Raw genomic sequence first — 20,311 nt, forward strand, 5'->3', positions numbered from 1 at the left:
ACATCACTTTAATTATAGACACTAACAATGATTAGCCTATTAATTTCTTACTTCCGTTTTCCATTCAGAACCCCAGTAGGTTGACTTAGTAGCTTAGCCTATAGTCAAGAAGAAAAAAAAATCATCAAGCATCTGCCGTGATTTTGCCCGACTACCTCAAGTTGCTTGACGCGTGCGTGATTGGCTTTTGCCAACGCAAGCGCAGAGGAGCCAGACAGACTACTCAACCAAAGTTTCAAACGTGGGATTTCAGTTGTCTAGTCAGCCCTCTGGTCGATCAGAAGTTGGACTATTGTGACGGACATGGGGGAGAAAACACCTCACCACACCGACTGACGGGTTTCCCGGCAAAGATCATATGTAGACCGACTTCAAGGGTAAGATTCTGTCCGCTTTTTGTCCGCTTTGTTTATGCTTTACGCTTGGTGAGCTGAGCGCGCTTTGAACTTCAGACCTGCATAAGATCAATAGAAGAAGAACGTTGAGAAAACTACAACTCGTGAAACTTCTGCAATATTCTAGCGCTACATTTTTTAGATAAATTAGATTTTGAAGGGAAATAAGTAAATACATGAAGAGACCTCACTATGGCGATCCTGATGTGTTTCTGAAAAGTTTCATGAAGTTGACAAACCAAAGCAAAACAAAGACTTTTCATAATATAGTTCTAGCCTTCTTAAATATATAAACGTAAAGCCTTACGAGAAAAGATGATGTGCTCTGCAGAGGCATACACAATGTCAAGATCCCTTTTACGTTCATTCATTGACAGGTCCTGGCGTCTGTCTCGTGCAACAGCTTCAGAGGAATAAACATCCCGCCGCCCCTGATGACAGTCCTGCGCATATAACACCCAGGAGTCCATGTCTCAAATTGTAAGTCCATATTCTTTCTGGTGTGCGATTAATCGAGTGGTTTGGGAAAATCTAGCCTACTACTGTTGACAGAGATGTATGAAGTAGGCTATATACGTACTGTAAGTAAGTAGGCCTACTGTAATTAATTAATTTATTACCCAGTAGTAGCCTATGATGAGTTGCAATTAAGTCATACCAAACTACTAGTAATGCAATTAAATCAGTAACAGTACTTCTACTTCATACATCTCTGACTGTGGACTATAATCTTTTTTTCAACACCGAGAAGGATGAATGTGCGTTTTTGGCACGGTGCCGATAGGCTTCTCTTGATCTTTACTCCTGATTACCATAGGGAGATATGTGCTGTTGTTATTTACAGTGCACGCCCACATTCCAGTCATATTCTTTTTTTTTTGTTTAAACTGTCCCTTCAGCCGTGTATTTTAGGATCCAGTAGCCCTCTCCACAATGGGTGTGTCCACTTAGCGAAGGGAAATTGTAGCTACTGTGGGAGCCAAGTCCCACTTTTTATAACTCACTAGAACAAAAACATGGATGGAGAAGTAACTCATTGTGTCTGGGTCTTCCCTCCACCATATTATACTAACAATGCTATTTACTGACAATGTCATCTTTCTTGTCAGTTAGCACAATTGGGAGGCCCCAGGACAGTTGGGACATTGCACACACCACACGTCATTTCCTTATTGAGGTGACGACCTCTGTGGGAAAAGACCTGTTGTGACTGGGAAAGGGCAAACACCACTGCCTAAGGGTTGAGGAGGCGGTGGGTAGGTCCAGGGAAGCGCATAGTGGGGGACAAAGGGACAAGTTGACCCGGGCCCAGGGAGAGAGGGACCCAAAAAATTGGGTTCTTATCACATTATATGTATTGTGTGTGGGGCCCTTTTTACATTACATTACATTACACTGCATTTGGCAGGCGCTTTTTGACCAAAGCGACTCACAATCGGGGACATAATCATAGCCAACATCACTAGCAGATACAAAGTGCACAGGAAATATACAGAACAAGTGCAGATGCTAAGTAGGGTTAGGTTTTTTTTTTAAGTAGAGTACACACTACACTACACACATCATGTCAAAGAGTCTGGCCCCTTTTTAGTGACTAGGTCCAAGGGCCCGGGCAAAGCCGTCATCGGCCCTGTGTAGGTCGGAGCGTCCAGAAGGGATGCTATGTGTAGGGTTAGGGTATCCCATTTCCTGTCCCCGGCCCTTCCACCCCGTGCTGCTGGAGCAGTCATCAGTTGGGCTATTGTCTCTACCTCAGACAGATAATGGCTCTTGGAAAGACATTGCGTCGCCTCCCAAGACTCATGTTACTTACTCCTGGACATCTGTGGGCCTGTACTCCTGCTCACTCCCTCATGTTTTTTTTTTATTTGTATTTATTTTAGTAATTTTCTGGGCTTTTGGGGGCTTTATTAGAGATAGGACAGTATAGAAAGACAGGAATGAGTGGGACCCAGGTCCCCAGACTTATGGTGTAGCGCCTTAGCCCAATGAGCCACAGCCACCCTCCTGCCCCGTTTCTTCACAATTCTGATCCAACATTCGTCATATTGACAATTTTCCACACCCCCCCCCCCCTCAGAAATGTTTAATAGAACTTTCCAGAGTTTATTGTGTTCTCTCGTAAGCGATGACAGAATGGAAGATGGCAGCTACTACACTTGGCTTCTCAACAGTCCACAGTTATTTTGTGCACTTCACTGACATTTCTCTTGCTGATTTCTCTTCCGAAATCCCCACCAACAGATCCTGAGTGTTGTGGTTCCTACAGTATACGGCCATGGCTCTACTAGCCTACCACATTCTACCTTGCCCTCTATATTCCATTCTTTACTTACGTTTCCTTTATTTCTTTTGTCAGCGTTTGCTCCCTCACTATCCCCAGACAGCTTTGGCCAGGCCTGGAAAAAAATCACCTGAAAAAGGCACCCGCCGCCCAATACATTAAATAAAATGGGGACCCAATTCTGGGCCCCCAATCTCCCTTAGCCCAGGAAAAACTGACCCTGCAGTGGTTCCAATGTGGTCGTGGCTCTAAAGCCCCATTCTATTTGCTGTCTATATTCCGTTATTTTCTGCATTTTGTTGAGGTTTCCCTTGGTATTGCTGCTCCCCCTCCATCTCAGACACACTAACAGCTTGCCGGTGTTGTGGTTCCTATGTGGCCATGGCTCTCTTCTCTTCTTACCCCCCTCTCTCCGAAAGCCACACTCCCTCTCCTTGTGACCATAAGCTGAACAAAGAGTGGCTTGTGTAGGAGCCCTTACAGAGGTGCTCAATGCGGCAAACGCAGTCACACACACACAGGCACTAACCTCTGACACCCGCCCCCACCACAGCACTCCACAGCATACAATCTATAGTGTGGAACCAGGTCCCGGGTATTCCTTTGTTCTTACTGAAATACAAGGACGTAATGTTGTATATAATAGAGTATATATGTACAGCAATCAAATATTGTTGTATCTAGTCTGGTCTGAATTTGAGTGCGGTGCCGCTTTCCATTTATGTGTTATGAACCAGGGATACTTCTGCTTTTAGTTATTTTGTTGTGTACTGTAGTGAGGCTAAGTCAGCACATATGTGTACCGGCCACGCAGCCGTCTCAGCTTTCCTTTTGAAAATAGTAACCTTCATTTTCACAGTTTTATGAATGAGTGTTGGCGTTTCTCAGGGTTTGCCAGCAGAGAACACATTGTACTGTACCTCCTCAGCATTATGGAGCTGCGCTGCTGACTGCTGCTGTTAGAAATTTGCGTGGAAGTGCTCCTTTAGATCTGGCCATATTTTAATCCTCTGAATGAGAGAGAGAGAGAGAGAGAGAGAGAGAGAGAGAGAGAGAGAGAGAGAGAGTGAGAGAGAGAGAAAGAGAGAGAGAGAGAGAGAGAGAGAGAGAGAGAGAGAGAGAGAGAGAGAGCGAGCGAGCGAGCGAGCGAGTGAGTGAGTGAGGAGCAGACAGAGAGTAAGTGAGTTCTGCCTTGGTCTCTGTGGGACATATGTGGTCCAGCTGGTGTGTGTGTGTGTGTGTATGTGTGTGTGTGTGTGTGTGTGTGTGTGTGTGTGTGTGTGTGTGTGTGTGTATGTGTGTGTGTGTGTGTGTGTGTGTTTCTAAGTGTGGCCGGCATTGGTTTGAAATGCACACACACGCCTCCTCACTCGCGTCTGGCTCTCTTCTTTTGTTGTCGGCGCCCGCATGCGTGCATGCGACACGACGTATGACCTCGTTAAATAGGCAGGCAGCCCATTGAAGGCACAGGGTTGTTTTGCTTTCAGGACTCCCTCCCCCCCTCCCCCCACCCCTTTTCCCTATCTCTCCACATCTGGTAGATGTCAAACTATGTAAATAAACCAAAATAGCTGGTCTACCTTTGCTCTCTGATCGCAGGCGGCCTTGGCAGTGAGCCAAGAATGGTGGGGAACGTTAGGACCGGATAGCTGACAGGGGAGGGACAAAGGGGTCAGTTGTCCAAGGGTAAGGGAAAAGGGAGGTGAAGGTGCTGAATTGGATCTCCATTGCATTGTACACAGGGCCCTAAATTCACCTTTTTCCTCACCAGCCAAAATGGCTAGTAGATCTTAATCTTACTAGCCGAACACACACTCACTAGAACTCACTTACTCGCTAGTAAGTTGGTCTTTTCTACCAGCCAAACTGAAATTTCACCAGCATTTGACCAGTTGGCTGGTGTTAATTTAGAGCCCTGATTGTACATATGTATTGAGTTCAGATGGCTTTGTCCTGGGCCCAGCCAATGCTGTCAGTGGCCCTGGATGTGGGGGTGGGGGATGTGTGGTGTGTGGGGCTCGAATCGTCTGCCTGCCTATGTGTATCATCATATTTGAAAACCACAAAGTCCTCCAACTACACACTACAGGTCTGCCAGCCAGCAAGAATGGCAGCCTTGCCCTTGACCTTATTTTCAATCGCAAAGCAGGGCGGATTGAGAGGAGATGAGAGAGGAAGTTGGGTATTTGAAAAGAAAACCTGGATGGTAATTTCTGGATGGACTTGGCTTTGGGCTAGGGTAGGGCATGTCGTGTCAGTGTGTGAGGGGGTGTGAGAGTTGGTTGGTGGTTGGTGGAGGGTGGGGAGTAGAGTGGTTGTGAGGTGGGGACTTGCTTGGGTAGGGGTATGTTAGGGGGTGTGAGAGTTGGTTGGTGAGTGGGGAGTCGAGTGGTGGTGAGCTGGGGACTTACTTGTGTAGGGCAGTGGTTCCCAACCTATGGCTTGGGACCCAATCTAAGCCAAAGATCCACAGTGGGTCGCGAAGCCCTCTTGATGTTAAGGGGTTTCATTTTAATACCATATATAGCCCATGTTGAATAAATGACAAAGCATTTAAACTAATATATGCATATAAACAACAAAATGTAGCCTAAGTGCTACATTTAACAGTTATTCTGTATTTGAAATTGAGTAATAAAATGATAACTAGTTTTCGCAGGAAACAGAGTATCCTGTGACTCCCTCTCGTGTGGGCGGTTGCGCAGTTGGGTCACCAAGCATACAATGGTAAAAATATGGGTCCCCGAAGAAAAAGGTTGGGAACCACTGGTGTAGGGCATGTGAGGGGGTGTGAGAGTTGGTTTGTGGGGTGATGCGGAGGTGGGTAGTGTAGTGGTGGTGGGCTGTCTTGGCAGGGGATGTGAGTGAGTATAGAGGGGAGTGCAGTGTGTATGTTTGCACATCTGGAGGGGGATGGAGGAATCCAGTGGGAGGATAGGAGAGGATAGGAGAGGCAAGGCGAGTTGGCCCGATAGCGCTGGCCAGCCGACCGACCGACTGGGTCACACGGGTCACGGGGAGAGAGGTTCCTGGTACTAAACTGAGAGAGCTGCAGCAGAACACACAGTAAAAAAAATACCATAGTTTAAGACACAGCGTTATACATTTGCTGTTACCAGAATGGCAATGACCAAGTCATAGTGGCCCTGCGTTATGTCATAGTAGTGTAATACTGTGGTAGTTAACTTTTCCATGACTATAACAGCATGCCACTGGAGGTATGGCGTGCATTAAGGAGTTAAAGATATAACTCTCAAAAAGAGTTGAAATTAACTCTGATTAACTCTGTTTCAGATAACATCTGATCCTTCTCAGTAGCCGTGTTCATTTTACTCTTTGCTCATTGTTACATTCTCAGAGTTAATTCTACTCAATTGTGTGCAAATATTAAGAGCCATAGAGTTGAAATGGCATTAGCCACCTGTGGAATTTCACTCGGACTTTTGACTCCACTGTTAGAGTTATTTTACTCTCCACTGTGTTGTAAATGCTCTATCTGGATTTATATGAGTTACTCTAAAATATAGACACCCTTTTTTACTGTGCTGCAGGGGAGAGTCCAGATGCTTCTGTGTGTTTGTCAGACGTGACTAAGTAAGGAAGGGCCTGCTGTAAAGATAAAGTGAGGTGCCACGGAGGAGTAGAGATTTAGATTGGCGTGTTGGAGAAAGAAATGCAGCCTTTTCAGCTTTTTAATTATTGGGTTGTTTATGTGTGTCCATATGTCCATATGTGATTGGGAGTCTTTTTCCACCATAGCTTTTCAATGTAGAGTGCAGTCAGCGGAGATTGTGCTTGTTTATTTCTTCTTTTTTCCTCCGCTGGAATATTTTTGTAAGATGTAATCAGTGTGATTTATTTTGGAGAGAGAGAGAGAGAGAGAGAGAGAGAGAGAGAGAGAGAGAGAGAGAGAGAGAGAGAGAGAGAGAGAGAGAGAGAGAGAGAGAGAGAGAGAGAGAGAGAGAGAGAGAGAGACACACAGAGACAGAGGCATCAGGTTAACGTGTGTGGTGGGCACTTTTCCTCGGCACATTTAGCAAAATAAGCTGGAAAATAGTTTAATCATTGAAGCGCACTAAAGCTGGTATTTATTTAGAAAAGTAATTTACCGCCTAACAGTTGTATCAGAGTGGACTAACAGAAGCCCAGGAAATGAAGGAAAGCCCAGGGTCCAGACTTTGACATTTGGCTGCTGCCACCACTCCAAATTCTCAGCTAGAGAATGGCCAGGGCCAGGCTACCCTTGCTTGAAGCGATATGATGGCAGACAGCTAACCAAATAGACGGCTAGTCCTCGCTGGGAGACAGAGACAGGGTTGCCAGATTGTGCGGTTTCCCATCCAACAGGGCTGTTGAGGATCACCATCTGCGGGTATAGATAGGCATTGGACAGGCTTTTTCGGTTGAATCACCTCCATAGAAATCACTAGAATTTTGTCCAAATTGGGCGGGATTTAGTGTCTCCAAGCAGTTTTTGAGCATTTGTCGGGCTGGAAATCATCCGTCACATCTGGCAACCCTGGACAGAGAGCAGCCTCCCTGGAGCAGACGGAAATGCCTCCAGCCAGCGCTCAGGGAAGCCACAGAAGAATGACTCTGCAGGCAAGAAAAGAAACAAAACATCATCTCCAGAATTTCCAGCAGGTGGTCTACGTTTACAGTAACAACAGAGGAGGGCGTTGGAAAACAAAACAGACAGAAATGAAAAGTGCTAACCCCAAACACCTCAAGTATTTGGGCTAGAAAATTCCATCAATTAGGAAAAAAAAACGTTGGTGTTCTGCTTTCACTCCAAGTTGGTTCACAAGTGGTATTGCCATATCAGTAGTTTCCATGGATATCTATTAGCTAGGGCTGGGCAATTATAATTGAAATTATTGCTCCTGACCATGTAAAAAAATAATACAGCTCTGCCCAGACAGTAACTGGTGTCTTATTTAATAATAATTGGTGTCACATCTTTCTTACATTACATGTGTGTGTGAGAGATGACCCTGATGAAGGCATAAGCCGCAATGTTGGTCTCATTATGTACTACATGAAGTTCTGAGTGTGCGACCACATTGTTTTTTCATATACATTACATCAAGCTTGAACTGCAGTCTTTTATTTTGGGTTGTTTCGTAGTAACATTTCAAGTCAAGTCAATTACGCTTATGTCAACAGCAGCTAAGGGCTAATTACATTTCCTACTCAGGGGCATTCATTCAATACATCAGAACACTTATGGATCAGACTGAGATCCCGAAATCGTGATAAGCAAAGTCATGATACTGCATCATCGCGGTACAAGAAGGCAGTATCGTGATACGCCCTTTCAAAAAATTTTTACCCTTCAGTCCAGAAAAAAACACATGATGTGATGATGGCTTCAAATTCATTATTATTCTAAAATCGTGATATGAACCAAATAGTGAGTCGAGTGTATTGTTACAGTCGTAATTTCAATACTTACTACCAGGGTGCGATTTGTCAGAAAACCATAAGGAGGGAAATATGTTTCAGATTTCAAGCAATATCAATGGAGTTACATGAAACTATGAATAAAATCATGTAGAAAAAGAGACAATATCAAAACCAGAAGAGGGGACAATCCCCCCCATCAAATCGCACCCTGCTTACTACAATGTAATGGAGTCTCAATTATGGGCTCCCTTTTTACCTCGACCCAGAGACAACTGACCCATCTGTCACAACCAGGGCTTGACACTGGCACCTGCCAACCGGCCAAATGCTGGTAAAACTTGGCTGTGGCTAGTAATACTTTCAGTGTCACTAGCCAATTTGGCTGGCAGCTTATTCCTTGGTATGACATATGCATCATAGTAGCCTATATTCTGTTGTTTTCCCATTGTGTATCAATTGCTTGCACAGTATTTAAGTCCAAGAAAAATCTCAGTAACTCAGTTTCTACTGTATTTGCTTGATATACTTCCATGTAGAAAGCAATGCACTCATCTTGCTTTAGCACTTCATCTTTTGAGGTTAGACGTACACTATCATGATAAAATCTGTGGCTAGTGGAATACCTGAATGGCTAGTGACTTGGGAAAACCACTAGCCACAGTGGCCGGTGGGTGAAAAGTTAATGTCAAGCCCTGGTCACAACCCCCCCTGTCGGTGGTCCTGGACTGTGCTGGCGCCTGGTTTTACTTTGTGTGCCTGGGGAATAATGCAAGTGACTGAGTGACTCTGGATGAATGGAGTGATTCAGCCACGACGCTGCCTGTGGCACTTGCCCAGCCGACCCACTGCCCCAATCTGCCCAGGCCCGCTGATAGACGGGGACAAACGGGTAGTTTGCCCCAGGTAGAAGAGAGGCCCAGAATCCGGTTCCCTATTTACATCGAACCTATCAAGGTTAGGGGGGGCTTTTAAATGATTTTGTCCTCCTGGGCCCTGTCAAAGCTGTCAGCGGCCCTGACTCTGTCCCCTAGTTCCATTAGTGAAGCCTGCTCTGTAGTGGAACGCTGCAATCATGCTGCCATTGCTGCATAGATGAGCGACCTGATATGACCACTAAGCTGCTGTGAGAGTCCTGTAATGTAGGGGCACAATTAACCCTGTCCTGTCCACGCTGCCTACTGTATACGACTCTTATTTTATGTATGTGTTTATATTATACATGTGGGAAGATGGCAATGCAACAGTAACCGTTGTTATAGCTGCACTCTCAACTACGATTCTTCTATTTATTTACTGGTATAGCATGCCGGACGTTTCGGCCTATGCTGTCCTCAGTGTCAACAGCATTCACAACCCTGTGTGATCCATGCTGCTGTTTACATGAGTCTGTGGGGAGGTTGCTACAGAGTCACTCCCCACACCCACACTCACCCACCTCATGTGGCAATGTAGTGCCAATGCACTATACTTTCCTCTATGCTGTGAAGACATGTACTGGTGTTCATGTGGAGTCTATGAAATTATAACTGCAACTACAGTTTTTTGCATAATATTTTGCATAATTCCATCCTGCTGTGGCTGTAGGAGCAAAATTGAACTCTATCCACATGACCGGCAGCGAGGAAGCTGTTCAAAAAAATCTTGCTTTGTTTAGAGGTGGTAGTGTACACTCTACTGTGTGTCATGTTGTACCATATGCGCAGTGGTGGAGGTTTTTGCCTTTACCTCTTGTGTAATTCCATGAAGCTGTGCCTGCTAGGAACAAAATCAACCCCATCCACTCGGCCAGCCTATTATACGAGTCTACTGGGAGATGACTACTACACAGCAGCTCACCCCTTCACTCACCCTTATCCAGGAAGTGAATGGGCTGTTTGTGCTGTTCGCCACTACGTCAGTACTACACTATGCCTCAGGGTGCGATTTGAAGACGCGGGGATGGGGGCGCCCCCCCTCCCACGCTTCTTCTGGTTTTGATATCTTATTTTTTGATGTCTTATTTATTCTTATATTTTATTTATTCTCTGTGTAATGTAACTTTATTAACAATGCTTAAAATCTGAAGAGTATACTATCCCCACCATCTGTTTTTTTTTGTTTTTTTTAAACAAATCACAGCTTGGCTTTGGCTACGTCAGTCCCCTCTCTATGTCTTTTGGCCTTGGGGAAGCTCACCTCTAGGCCTAGCACATGTGTTCTATTAAGCAATGCGAAGTGAAGGGGGATGAAATGGTATATGCCGGTGGGTATATTTCCAACAGCACTCTGTAGTGCTAATCTACACCATTCTTCTCTATGCTAAGGGGGGGCTGGCAGGCGAACAGAGATGGTGTTCATGTCGGTATGAATCTGTGCTGAACTGTGAGTGAACGTGCAGTGTGAGGTTTTAGCATTATCTCTTGCGTAATTCCAAGCATCCGACGAACACCACAAGGCCACCATACATAGTCAGCCTAACTAGTTCTCCATATGGATATTGTTTTAACATGCCTCTGTCTGTTCAGTAAATAGGGTTTGTCGTAAAATAATTATTCATTAGCGACACATGAGTGTATTCTATGGGTAGTGTATTGTAGTGTAGCTTTATTATTTTGCCCCAAGAAGGTTACTTAGCTTGTACATATTTCCTTTCTGTTAAGGCCTTATTTTGTGTGACTAAGACTTTAGTTATCCCATTGTTTATGTGTGGATTCATCACCAGATGGAAGATAAAAGATGTAAGACGTATTACCCCTTGGATAAATTAGAGGCATTAGGTTTAATGAGGGGTTTTGGGGAGTGGTGGATGATTACTCAGTTGGGGGGGCGTGGTGGTCAAGAGGCAGGAATACCGACACCAGGCTCCAGTCCGGGGGGTTTTGGAATTCCAATCATTCCAACGTAGGGAGTATAGGATAGGAAGCTCAAGGAGGAAGGCAGAGCTATTTGTCAGATGTCTGCTTGTGTTGGCAGAAGGGTGCTGTTGGCATGACTGATTGTTTGCCCAAACCGTGTGTTCGGTTTGATCCCTTGATTAAATGGCAAATTAAATGGCAAATTAGTTCACAAAATTATGCATTTTCTAGCTTGAGCTGATCTGAGATCATTGCCATTTCCTCATTAGAATCAATTCCATTGTCACATTTAGATACATCACAATGTAATCTGGCTCTTGCCAGAGCTGTATTATTCACTCCACTCACGGATCTGAAATGCTTCCCCTATTTGGCAACCTTTGCTATAGTCATTAACAGAGAGCCAGGTTAATCCTATGTAGTTTACAATGCCAGAACTGGTCTGAAATCTGGATTGGCGTTTATTTCCCCCATTTGAATCAATTCCACTGACACATTTTAACACATCATAGTGTGCCATGATTTCAAAACTGGTCTGAGAGGATGGGGTGCTGCTATGGCGCAGAGTGCTAACACGCCATTCCATGGGTAACATTGCCTATGGGGAGCAGAACCAGGTTCGAACCCCCACTCTGCTTTACTGTCACAGTCTTTGAATGTCCTATCTCAATAACGGCAGACATGAAAAGATAAAAAAATAATGTCCAGAAAAAAAAAATAGTCCAACTAGGTGTAAAAAAGTGTCATAATTAAGGTGTGTTCCTTGAACCCTCATAGTGTGCTCAGGGCCGTAGATAAGAAGAGTTGATGCAGTCTTTGATCTCTCTTTACGTGGGTTTACGCAAGCCTCGTTGGGTCCAGCTAAACCCATCTCTGCCATAGGTTTGTGTTAGCATGGCTAGGTTACATGTATTAATTGTACAAATTTGGCCGTGCTACTTTTCTTCTGGTAGGCCTACAAGTTACCATTTAAGGTCAAGTAATTACACAGTCTCAGAATGAAGTCCAGTTGGAGTGCTTCCTGGAACTGTCTAGTTTTTTTAAGATGGTGCTCTTTGGTGACAGGCTTGGTTGATTTCAAAAAAGTTTGAGAAATACCAAGGCACTCATCTTCTTTGTAATTAAAATGCCTTTATTTTGTTGGGCATAGCATGATTAAAATACTTCGACGCGTTTCGGCATGAAGCCTTCGTCAGGAAGTGTGCAGTTTCTTCTGTGACAAACAGACATAATTAAAAGACATCATGAGTGTTCTCAGGTGTGCAGGGTGGGACCAATTAGCCAATGGCTAACCACTCTTCAACAAAGGTGACATAAAAAACACAGAAAGACAACAATATCAATTGTGGGCAGCAGGGGGCCTCATTCTACAGTCTCTACAGATATAATAGAGTATTGGACAGCAAAACAGTAGTGTTTACAAAAAGTGGCAGTATTTCATCTCATCATTTAAGCCTGGATATTGAGTAGCTTTTAATTTAAAAATCCAGTAGCTCTCTCGCTGATTTAATTGTTTTAATCTATCGCCCCTTCTCATTGTTTGTGGTGTATAATCAATACTTATAGCTCTTAAAAAAACAGGGTCACTGTTGTGCTGGCCTTTGAAATGACCAGCCATTTAATAGTTCTCATTTTTTGTTCTAATCGCATGCTTGTGTTCTGAGACTCTATCTTGTAACCTACGTTTGGTCCTGCCAATGTAAAAAACATTGCAGAGGGGACATTCCAGTTTATAAATGACAAATGTTGTTTTACAATTAATAAAATGCCGTATATCATGTGTTCTGTGTCCATGTGTATCTTCAAATGTTTTACTTTTGACTATAGTAGGGCAATGATTACAATGACCACATTTGAAGCTACCTTGCGGTTTCTTAGACAGCCAAGTGTTCCCAGAGGATGGTGGTAGATAGCTGTGGACAAGTTTGTCATTTAAAGTAGGAGCCCGCTTAAAGCTGAAGACAGGGGGCTCCTGAAAAACATTATTCAAAGAAGTGTCACACTGTAATAAATTCCAGTTCTTTCTTATTATGTTCTTAATGTGATTTGCTTCAGTGCTGAACCTTGTGGAGAAGAAAATTCTCCCAGAACTTTGTCTAGAGTTTCCACTTGTTAACAGGGATTGCCTGTCTACGTTATTTGCTCTGTGTTTAGCACACTGAATGGTTTTCTTTTTGTAACCTCTTTGAATGAATCTGTTTTCCATTTCATTAGCCTTAACCTCAAAGGAGTCAGTTTCGTCGCAAATTCTTTTCAGTCTCTGGAATTGACCGTAGGGTATATTATCCTTTAAATGTCTAGGGTGGAAGCTTTTTGCATGCAAGATAGTATTACGTGAAGTAGGCTTTCTATAGATGGTGGAATGTAAGAGACCTTCGTTATCCTTGTATATTTCTAGATCTAGAAAGCTGATGCGTTGTTTGTCATATTCCAGAGACAGTTTGATGTTTTTGTTTATGCCATTGAGGTAAGTATGGAAAGACACTAGTTCAGCTTCTGAACCATCCCACAGTAGGAGTACATCATCAATATACCTCCCATAGTAGATTATCTTATTTAAATAGGAATTTTTAGTAGAGTTAAACACAAAATCATTTTCCCATTTACCCATATATAAACCCGCATAGGAAGGACTGTAGCAAGCTCCCATTGCACATCCTTTAGCTTGCTTAAAAAGGCGATCTTGAAAAATAAAGATGTTATTATGTAATGTCCATTTAGTTAATTTTAAGAGGAAATGTGCAGGGGGAGATTCTGTTTGTAGGTGGTCTTGTAGAAAAAACTCGAGTGCTGCTAGCCCCTCTTCATGCACAATAGAGGTGTATAGTGACTCCACATCCATAGTTACTAATAAAGTATCTTGCCCTATATTACCTAGTTCCTGTATCTTCTTAAGAACAGCTGTAGTGTCTTGTATATATGCTGGGAGTTGAGGTAAAATGGGCTTAATGAAGTAATCTATGTATTTTGAAACAGGTTCTGTAAGACTGTCAATCCCAGATATGACTGGTCTCCCTGGGGGATTTTCCAAATGTTTATGTATCTTTGGTAGAAGGTAAAAAGATGCCAGTTTAGGATGCTCTTTGAAAAGAAATTTACATTCACCATCAGAGATCCAGTCATTTTCTTTAGCTTCAGTCAGTATGGTTTTTAACTCCATTTTTAAGACCTCTGTAGGGTTGTGTTTCAAAACCTCATAGTACACAGGATCATTCAGTTGTCTGTTTACCTCTTTTATGTATTTATCTTTCCCCCAAACAACCACAGCTCCTCCCTTATCGGCTCGTTTAATTATCAAATCATCATTTTTCATCATCTGTTCAAGAGCACAACGTTCCTGTTTTGTTAAATTATAGTACTTGGGTCTATTTTTTCTTTGTTGGTACATTTTATCTACTTCAAAGTCCACTTTCTTGGTAAAGGTACTCAGAGTAGCATTTGCAGTGACAGGACAAAAAGTAGACCTGGGTTTAAAGGGGGTTCCTTGCGTAGTTGTGCTAACAGAGTCAATATGAGTCTTTGAAGTTTGACTGTTCATACTGTACCAGGCTTTAAGGTGCAAGTTTCTGTAGAACCTGTAGAGGTCAATCTTTGTGTCGAATTCTCTGGATGAGTAAGTTGGAGCAAAAGTCAAGCCCTTTGATAGCACATCTATGCAGTTTTCTGAAAGAGGTTTTCCTGAGATGTTGATTACTGTGTCCCTTTGTAACTCCTCGTGGGTCGCCTGGCTGTGTTTCTTTTTTCTTCCTCTTCTAGTTGGTTTCTTTTTGCTTGTTGGGGTTTTCGTCCTGGTTTGGTGGTGGTGGTCTTTTGTTGTTGTTTCTTCTTCTGGTCTAAAAAAGAGCCCCCTTCTTCTGCTGTTGAGTTGCTCGAGTGTGCTTCATCCTCGCTGCTGGTGATGTTAAAGGAGACTGTCCTTGGTCTTCTACGAGTCTGAGAGGAGTCTCTATGTTTGTAGGTTTGTTTTTTCCATGTGTAGACATTTCCCGTCTTGTAATCCATGTCATCCCTTTTGAAATTTCTAATTTTTTCTTGTTTGAGCTTTTGTGTGAATTGCTCTAAATCTTCTTTCATTTTCTTCTCCAGGTTTTTGAGGTGTTCTTGATCTTCATGTTGTGCAACAGTCTTTTGTAAATCTTCGATTTCACTTTTGAGTGCTTCTCTGTCTTTTTTGGACTCTTCAATAAGTAACAACATCAGGTCAAATGAACACTTGTTCAAGATAGCTTCCCACTTGTTCCTAAAAATAGTGTTGTCTGTTCTTCCGTTAGCTGGAAATTTTCTTAGTCTCAGGCCTCTTGGAATTTGGTTCTTTCTCCAGTAGTCTGACAGTGTGATTCCATGTAGATCTAGTTTGATGTCCTTGATCATCAGGTCCTTGAGGTCTAAGAAGTTCTTCTCAATGTCTGGATCAGGAGAGGGTGTAGAGTCCAGTTCTTCTAGGAGGGAGGAAGTACTGATGATCTGCCGACCTTCTTCTGGGGTGTAGGAAAAAGTGGTCGACATGTTTGGTCCCAAAAAATGTGTCAAATGTTCCACAAAACGCAGGTTGGTGTCTGCGGAGCAACTCCTTCAAAAACACTGCCTTTGTGTTTCAAAATGTTTCAGAATGAAGTCCAGTTGGAGTGCTTCCTGGAACTGTCTAGTTTTTTAAGATGGTGCTCTTTGGTGACAGGCTTGGTTGATTTCTGTTTTGCTGTCCAATACTCTATTATATCTGTAGAGACTGTAGAATGAGGCCCCCTGCTGCCCACAATTGATATTGTTGTCTTTCTGTTTTTCATGTCACCTTTGTTGAAGAGTGGTTAGCCATTGGCTAATTGGTCCCACCCTGCACACCTGAGAACACTCATGATGTCTTTTAATTATGTCTGTTTGTCACAGAAGAAACTGCACACTTCCTGACGAAGGCTTCATGCCGAAACGCGTCGAAGTATTTTAATCATGCTATGCCCAACAAAATAAAGGCATTTTAATTACAAAGAAGATGAGTGCCTTGGTATTTCTCAAACTTTTTTGAAAAAAAAAAAGTAATTACACAGTCTGTTGAAATTCTGTACTTTGAAATGCGCGAAAACGGTTGTTATTTCAATTCTTCTCTGAGTCCCCAATGATGGTTAATGAAAACGAACGCTACATCTGGACCACGGTGAAGGCTGTACAAAATGAATGGGACCGCGAGGTTGGCCATGTTTGTCAGTTTTGCGGCCAGTTTTGTTGGCGGAAGTCCCACAGGATCCTATTGCAATGCTCTAACTGTTTTTATCTATGGCCCTGAGTGTGCTGTGATGCCAGACTGATCATTGGCGTTTATTTCCTCATTAGAACCTGAAGGGAGCCATCATGATGAACGATGCCAGTGAGATGTTGGCCGCGGCCCTGGAGCAGATGGACGGAATAATAGCAGGTAATCACTGTGTGTGTGTGTGCATGTGCGTGTGTGTGTGCGTGTGTTAGTGTGTGTTTTTGTGTGTTTGTGTGTGTGTTAGGGTGGCCATCGGTCCGTTTTTACGACCTGTTCACGACATCCGTGTGTCCCTCTCTTTGTCTTTCCTTTCCTCCTAGCCTTTTGCTTATGGCCTCGAGCTGCGAGGCAACGTCATCGACGCAAACTAGACCTTGATAGTCGGTCGCGTTTCCGATATCTGCGACCGCCATGTTACTCCAGATATAACCTCTCGCCCAGCGAATTAACTGTATTGCTGTCGCCTTGTGTCGGGGAAATCTCCGTGCAATAGCCATATATGAAGTTCATTAACTGACTGGATGAAAGTTAAATAAGGCAACTATATTATTGCCTACTGTCTGTTTCCTATTGTTTCCTGCACTGTTGGCAACGCATTGGCCAAGTGCAATTAAGTTTGTCCGCTAAATGCCTTTACAATGATACGAGGGTTCTCACAACTTTACAAACAGGGCAAAGAAACGTCTTTCTGCACGGGCGCTGTCTGTATTTTGAGCTCGTGTTGTTGGTTATCCAGCGTCTGCATGAAAAACACCCTTAAAACACCGCTGATAATAGGCCTACTTCTGACCAACTTTGAATAAAGTAAATCAAATTAATGGTTGGCTATTAGGCCTACGAATGCACGACTACCCAAAATACATTTAAAAAATATATATATATATATATGAAATAGCCTACACAGACAACAACGGAAGGATTTGTCTAAGGAACCTGCCGTCTGATACAATATTAAGTTAGTGATGATGACTCCTTTATCGGAGTGAGGTAATGCAATGCGAAAATCCTTCCCCCCAAAAATATTGTTTTACAAGTAAAACTGTTGTTGGCAGCTGAGTTGTCTGAGGTAAGATGGCAGCGCTGTTCCCTGATTTCTGCCTACAGTTTAGAATGCCAACTTCACAATTTTCTCCACGGAGGCGGGGATTCGGCAAGTCGAAGCAATGGGTGCGCGCAAGGACGCTAGGTTAGAAAGTTAAGGGGCGGGGTTGTCCGGCCGAAGTCCGGACAGCTGGTCACCCTAGTGTTTGTGTGTGTGCTAGTGTGTGTTAGTATGTGTTTGTGTGTGTTTGAGTGTGCGTTAGTGTGTGTTAGTGGGAGTGAGTGGGAGAGACTGTGTGTGAGAGGGTGAATTCCAATATGCGGACTTCCGTCCTCCCTAGCACACTTGCCTGCTTGTGACCTCATGGTGACGTCACTGTCGACAGACATTTAATTAAAATCTTGCAAAAGCACAATTCTAATGTCATTTGCAAGCGGGATGGTGAATGAAGAGCAGTCCCCCAAAAATGGTTGTGGCTACGCTGACAGCGGGGAAACTTTATTGTCTTCTCCATGGAGGCGGGGTGTCAGCAAAATGCGAGGCCACAGGTCCAAGTGGAGGACGGGAGTCCGCATGTCGGAATGCACCCCAGAGAGAGTAGAGTTGCATTAGTTATGCGTTTTACTTTTCCAAGCTCTCCTTGACTCACTCTTGGGACTGACACGCTTTGGTACATTCTAAACAAACACTTGAAGCCAGCTTTGGGAATACCGGTAAACTCTCTCTTCTCCCTCTCTCCTTCTCTCTCCCCCTCTCCCCCTCTCTCCTTCTCTCTACCCCTCTCCCCTCCACCTCTCTTTTCCACTCTCCTTCTCTCTCTCTCTCTCTCTCTCTCTCTCTGTCCTGCCTCTGCCTGTCCCGTGCAATATACATTAAGAGGGCAATATATCAGACATTGTCTATTGTGGAGGAAGGTCGAGACAAGCAAGAGACAGAAAGGTTTTTCCACTGCGTCAGCGCTGGCTCAACACTACACTAATGCATACTAAAGTCTCTCTCTGCGGGCCACAAGGAAAGGACAGTAGCCTCCATACTCGCCATCCTTCCACCCCTCCATCCTTCCATCCCTCTATTCCTCCATTCCTCCATCCTTCCGTCCAGGGCCGCTGACAGCTTTCGACCGGGCCCGGGACGAAATCATCTGAAAGGGCCACCCTGTCAATACATACAATGTAATGGGATCCCAATTCTGGGGCCTTTCCCAGGGCCCCGGAACAACTGACCCCTTTGCTCCCCACTGTCGGTGGTCCATCCCTCCATCCTTATGCCTTATAGCTGGAGGCCTTGGAGAGGGAGGAGATTGGATTGGAATGGGGCCCTCGTTTCCGCACACTGCAGCCATTCCCACCGCCATCCCATAATTGCAGAGGTGCTGTTGCCAGTGGTTACAGACTGGCAGGTCAAGTGGTGTCATCTGACCCAAGCTGAAGCCTTTGCAAAGAGTCCTCACACACACACGCCATTCTTTTCATTGAGTTTTAACGGCCGAGTACTTAAACGAATCATTTTTTATTCAATTACCAATCATAAACACTATTTAACAAGCTAGCCACAAGTCATTTTAACGGTTTTGTACACACTTCTTTGTGGCACAATGTTTTAACCTGGTTATTTTTTATTCAGACCAATTTAAAAGAAGTTGCATTTGTTTCGCTGCATCTGAAAACATGGTGATCATAGGCAATAAAATGTGTTTTCCTCCCCAGTAATCTATTTCAGAAACACCTTGACTTAATTTCTGGCCTATATATTTTTTCACACTCCTCTCATGCCGCTCTTTTCGCTACGTGATGCAATTAGCAGAAGAGACATTCCACACATTCAGACGCATTCTCACTTTCAGGCGCATTCTCAGCACCCCTTATGTCTCCAATTAGCCTTTTAGAAAACACTTTGTTATAACACACACACACACACACACACACACACACACACACACACACACACACACACACACACACACACACACACACACACACACACACACACGTAAAAACACCTTGTTGTGACAGACACACTTACCTTATAAAAGCACACTCACAGACATACACACAAACATGCTTATGAATACCTTATTATAACACGCACCCAAAGACACAGACTTAAAAACACCTGAGAGAGAGAGAGAGAGAGAGAGAGAGAGAGAGAGAGAGAGAGAGAGAGAGAGAGAGAGAGAGAGAGAGAGAGAGAGAGAGAGAGAGAGACTTAAAAAAAGCTTCTTGTTCTAACACACACGCACACACACACACACACACCATATTACACACTTATAAAAAACATCTTGACACACAGACAGACAGAGGCACACAGAGAAACTTCTCATTCACAACCTCCTTCTTCTCACCTCTCCCGCAGGCTCCAAGGCCATAGACTACTCCAACGGGCTGTTTGACTGCCAGTCCCCGACGTCGCCCTTCATAAGCAGCCTGCGGGCGCTGCACCTGCTGGAGGACCTTCGGGGGGCGCTGGACATGATGGACGGCGACGAGAGGGACAGCCTGCGCTGCCAGGTGTCCGACAACACCGCTGAGGTGCTCACAGACTGGCTCCAGGGACGCATGGTGAGTGATGTTAAGAGACACTTTCCGTGCGTGATTTATTTTGTGTCTGGATGATCAGGGAGGGTAGGGATAATGGCTGACATAGTTGAGGTGAAGAGACGAGAGGGACTCACACACATCTTGATAAATGGATGACCAAGTAGGGTGGAATGGCTTTCTATGTGTCTGATGTTGTACCTGGATGGAGGGGCTTTAGGGGTCTGATGCTGCATAATATGTTTAAGCTTAGGAGTGGTGCATTAGGTATAGGTGACGAGAGGGGTAGTCTGCGCTGACAACACTGCTGACAACACTGCTGAGGTGCTCTCAGAGTGGCTACAGAGAGACCTGGGGAGTCCCTCTTGAGATTTTGAGCTTTGATGACCAAGCGGGGTAGAGTTTGTTGAATCAATCCAATTTATGTCACAGTGGCTTGCCTTATTATATAGGGGAGGTGGCCCTGAGGTTAGTGTTTGTCATGGCACCTGGTGACTGCGTTTGGGTGTCTGATTTTGTGCCTGGATCAGGGGTTCCCAACCTTTTCCAACTTGTGGCCCACTCGAAA

At 44.2% G+C, this 20,311-nt stretch overlaps 1 protein-coding gene across 2 annotated transcripts in view; it reads left to right on the top strand.

Moving 5' to 3' along the window:
- The first annotated feature begins 355 nt into the window (after positions 1-355).
- LOC134464008 (liprin-beta-1-like) overlaps positions 356-20,311 on the top strand; it is a 60,243-nt gene continuing 40,287 nt past the window's right edge. For both annotated transcript variants that reach the window (XM_063217444.1, XM_063217445.1), the window contains exons 1-4: positions 356-377; positions 773-875; positions 16,245-16,326; positions 19,562-19,767. In XM_063217444.1, the coding sequence (XP_063073514.1) occupies positions 864-875; positions 16,245-16,326; positions 19,562-19,767 (300 nt within the window). In that variant the 5' untranslated portion in view covers positions 356-377; positions 773-863. The remainder of the gene's footprint in view (positions 378-772; positions 876-16,244; positions 16,327-19,561; positions 19,768-20,311) is intronic.

The sequence above is a fragment of the Engraulis encrasicolus genome, chromosome 15, assembly GCF_034702125.1.
Source record: "Engraulis encrasicolus isolate BLACKSEA-1 chromosome 15, IST_EnEncr_1.0, whole genome shotgun sequence".
Classification (NCBI taxonomy): Eukaryota; Metazoa; Chordata; class Actinopteri; order Clupeiformes; family Engraulidae; genus Engraulis; species Engraulis encrasicolus.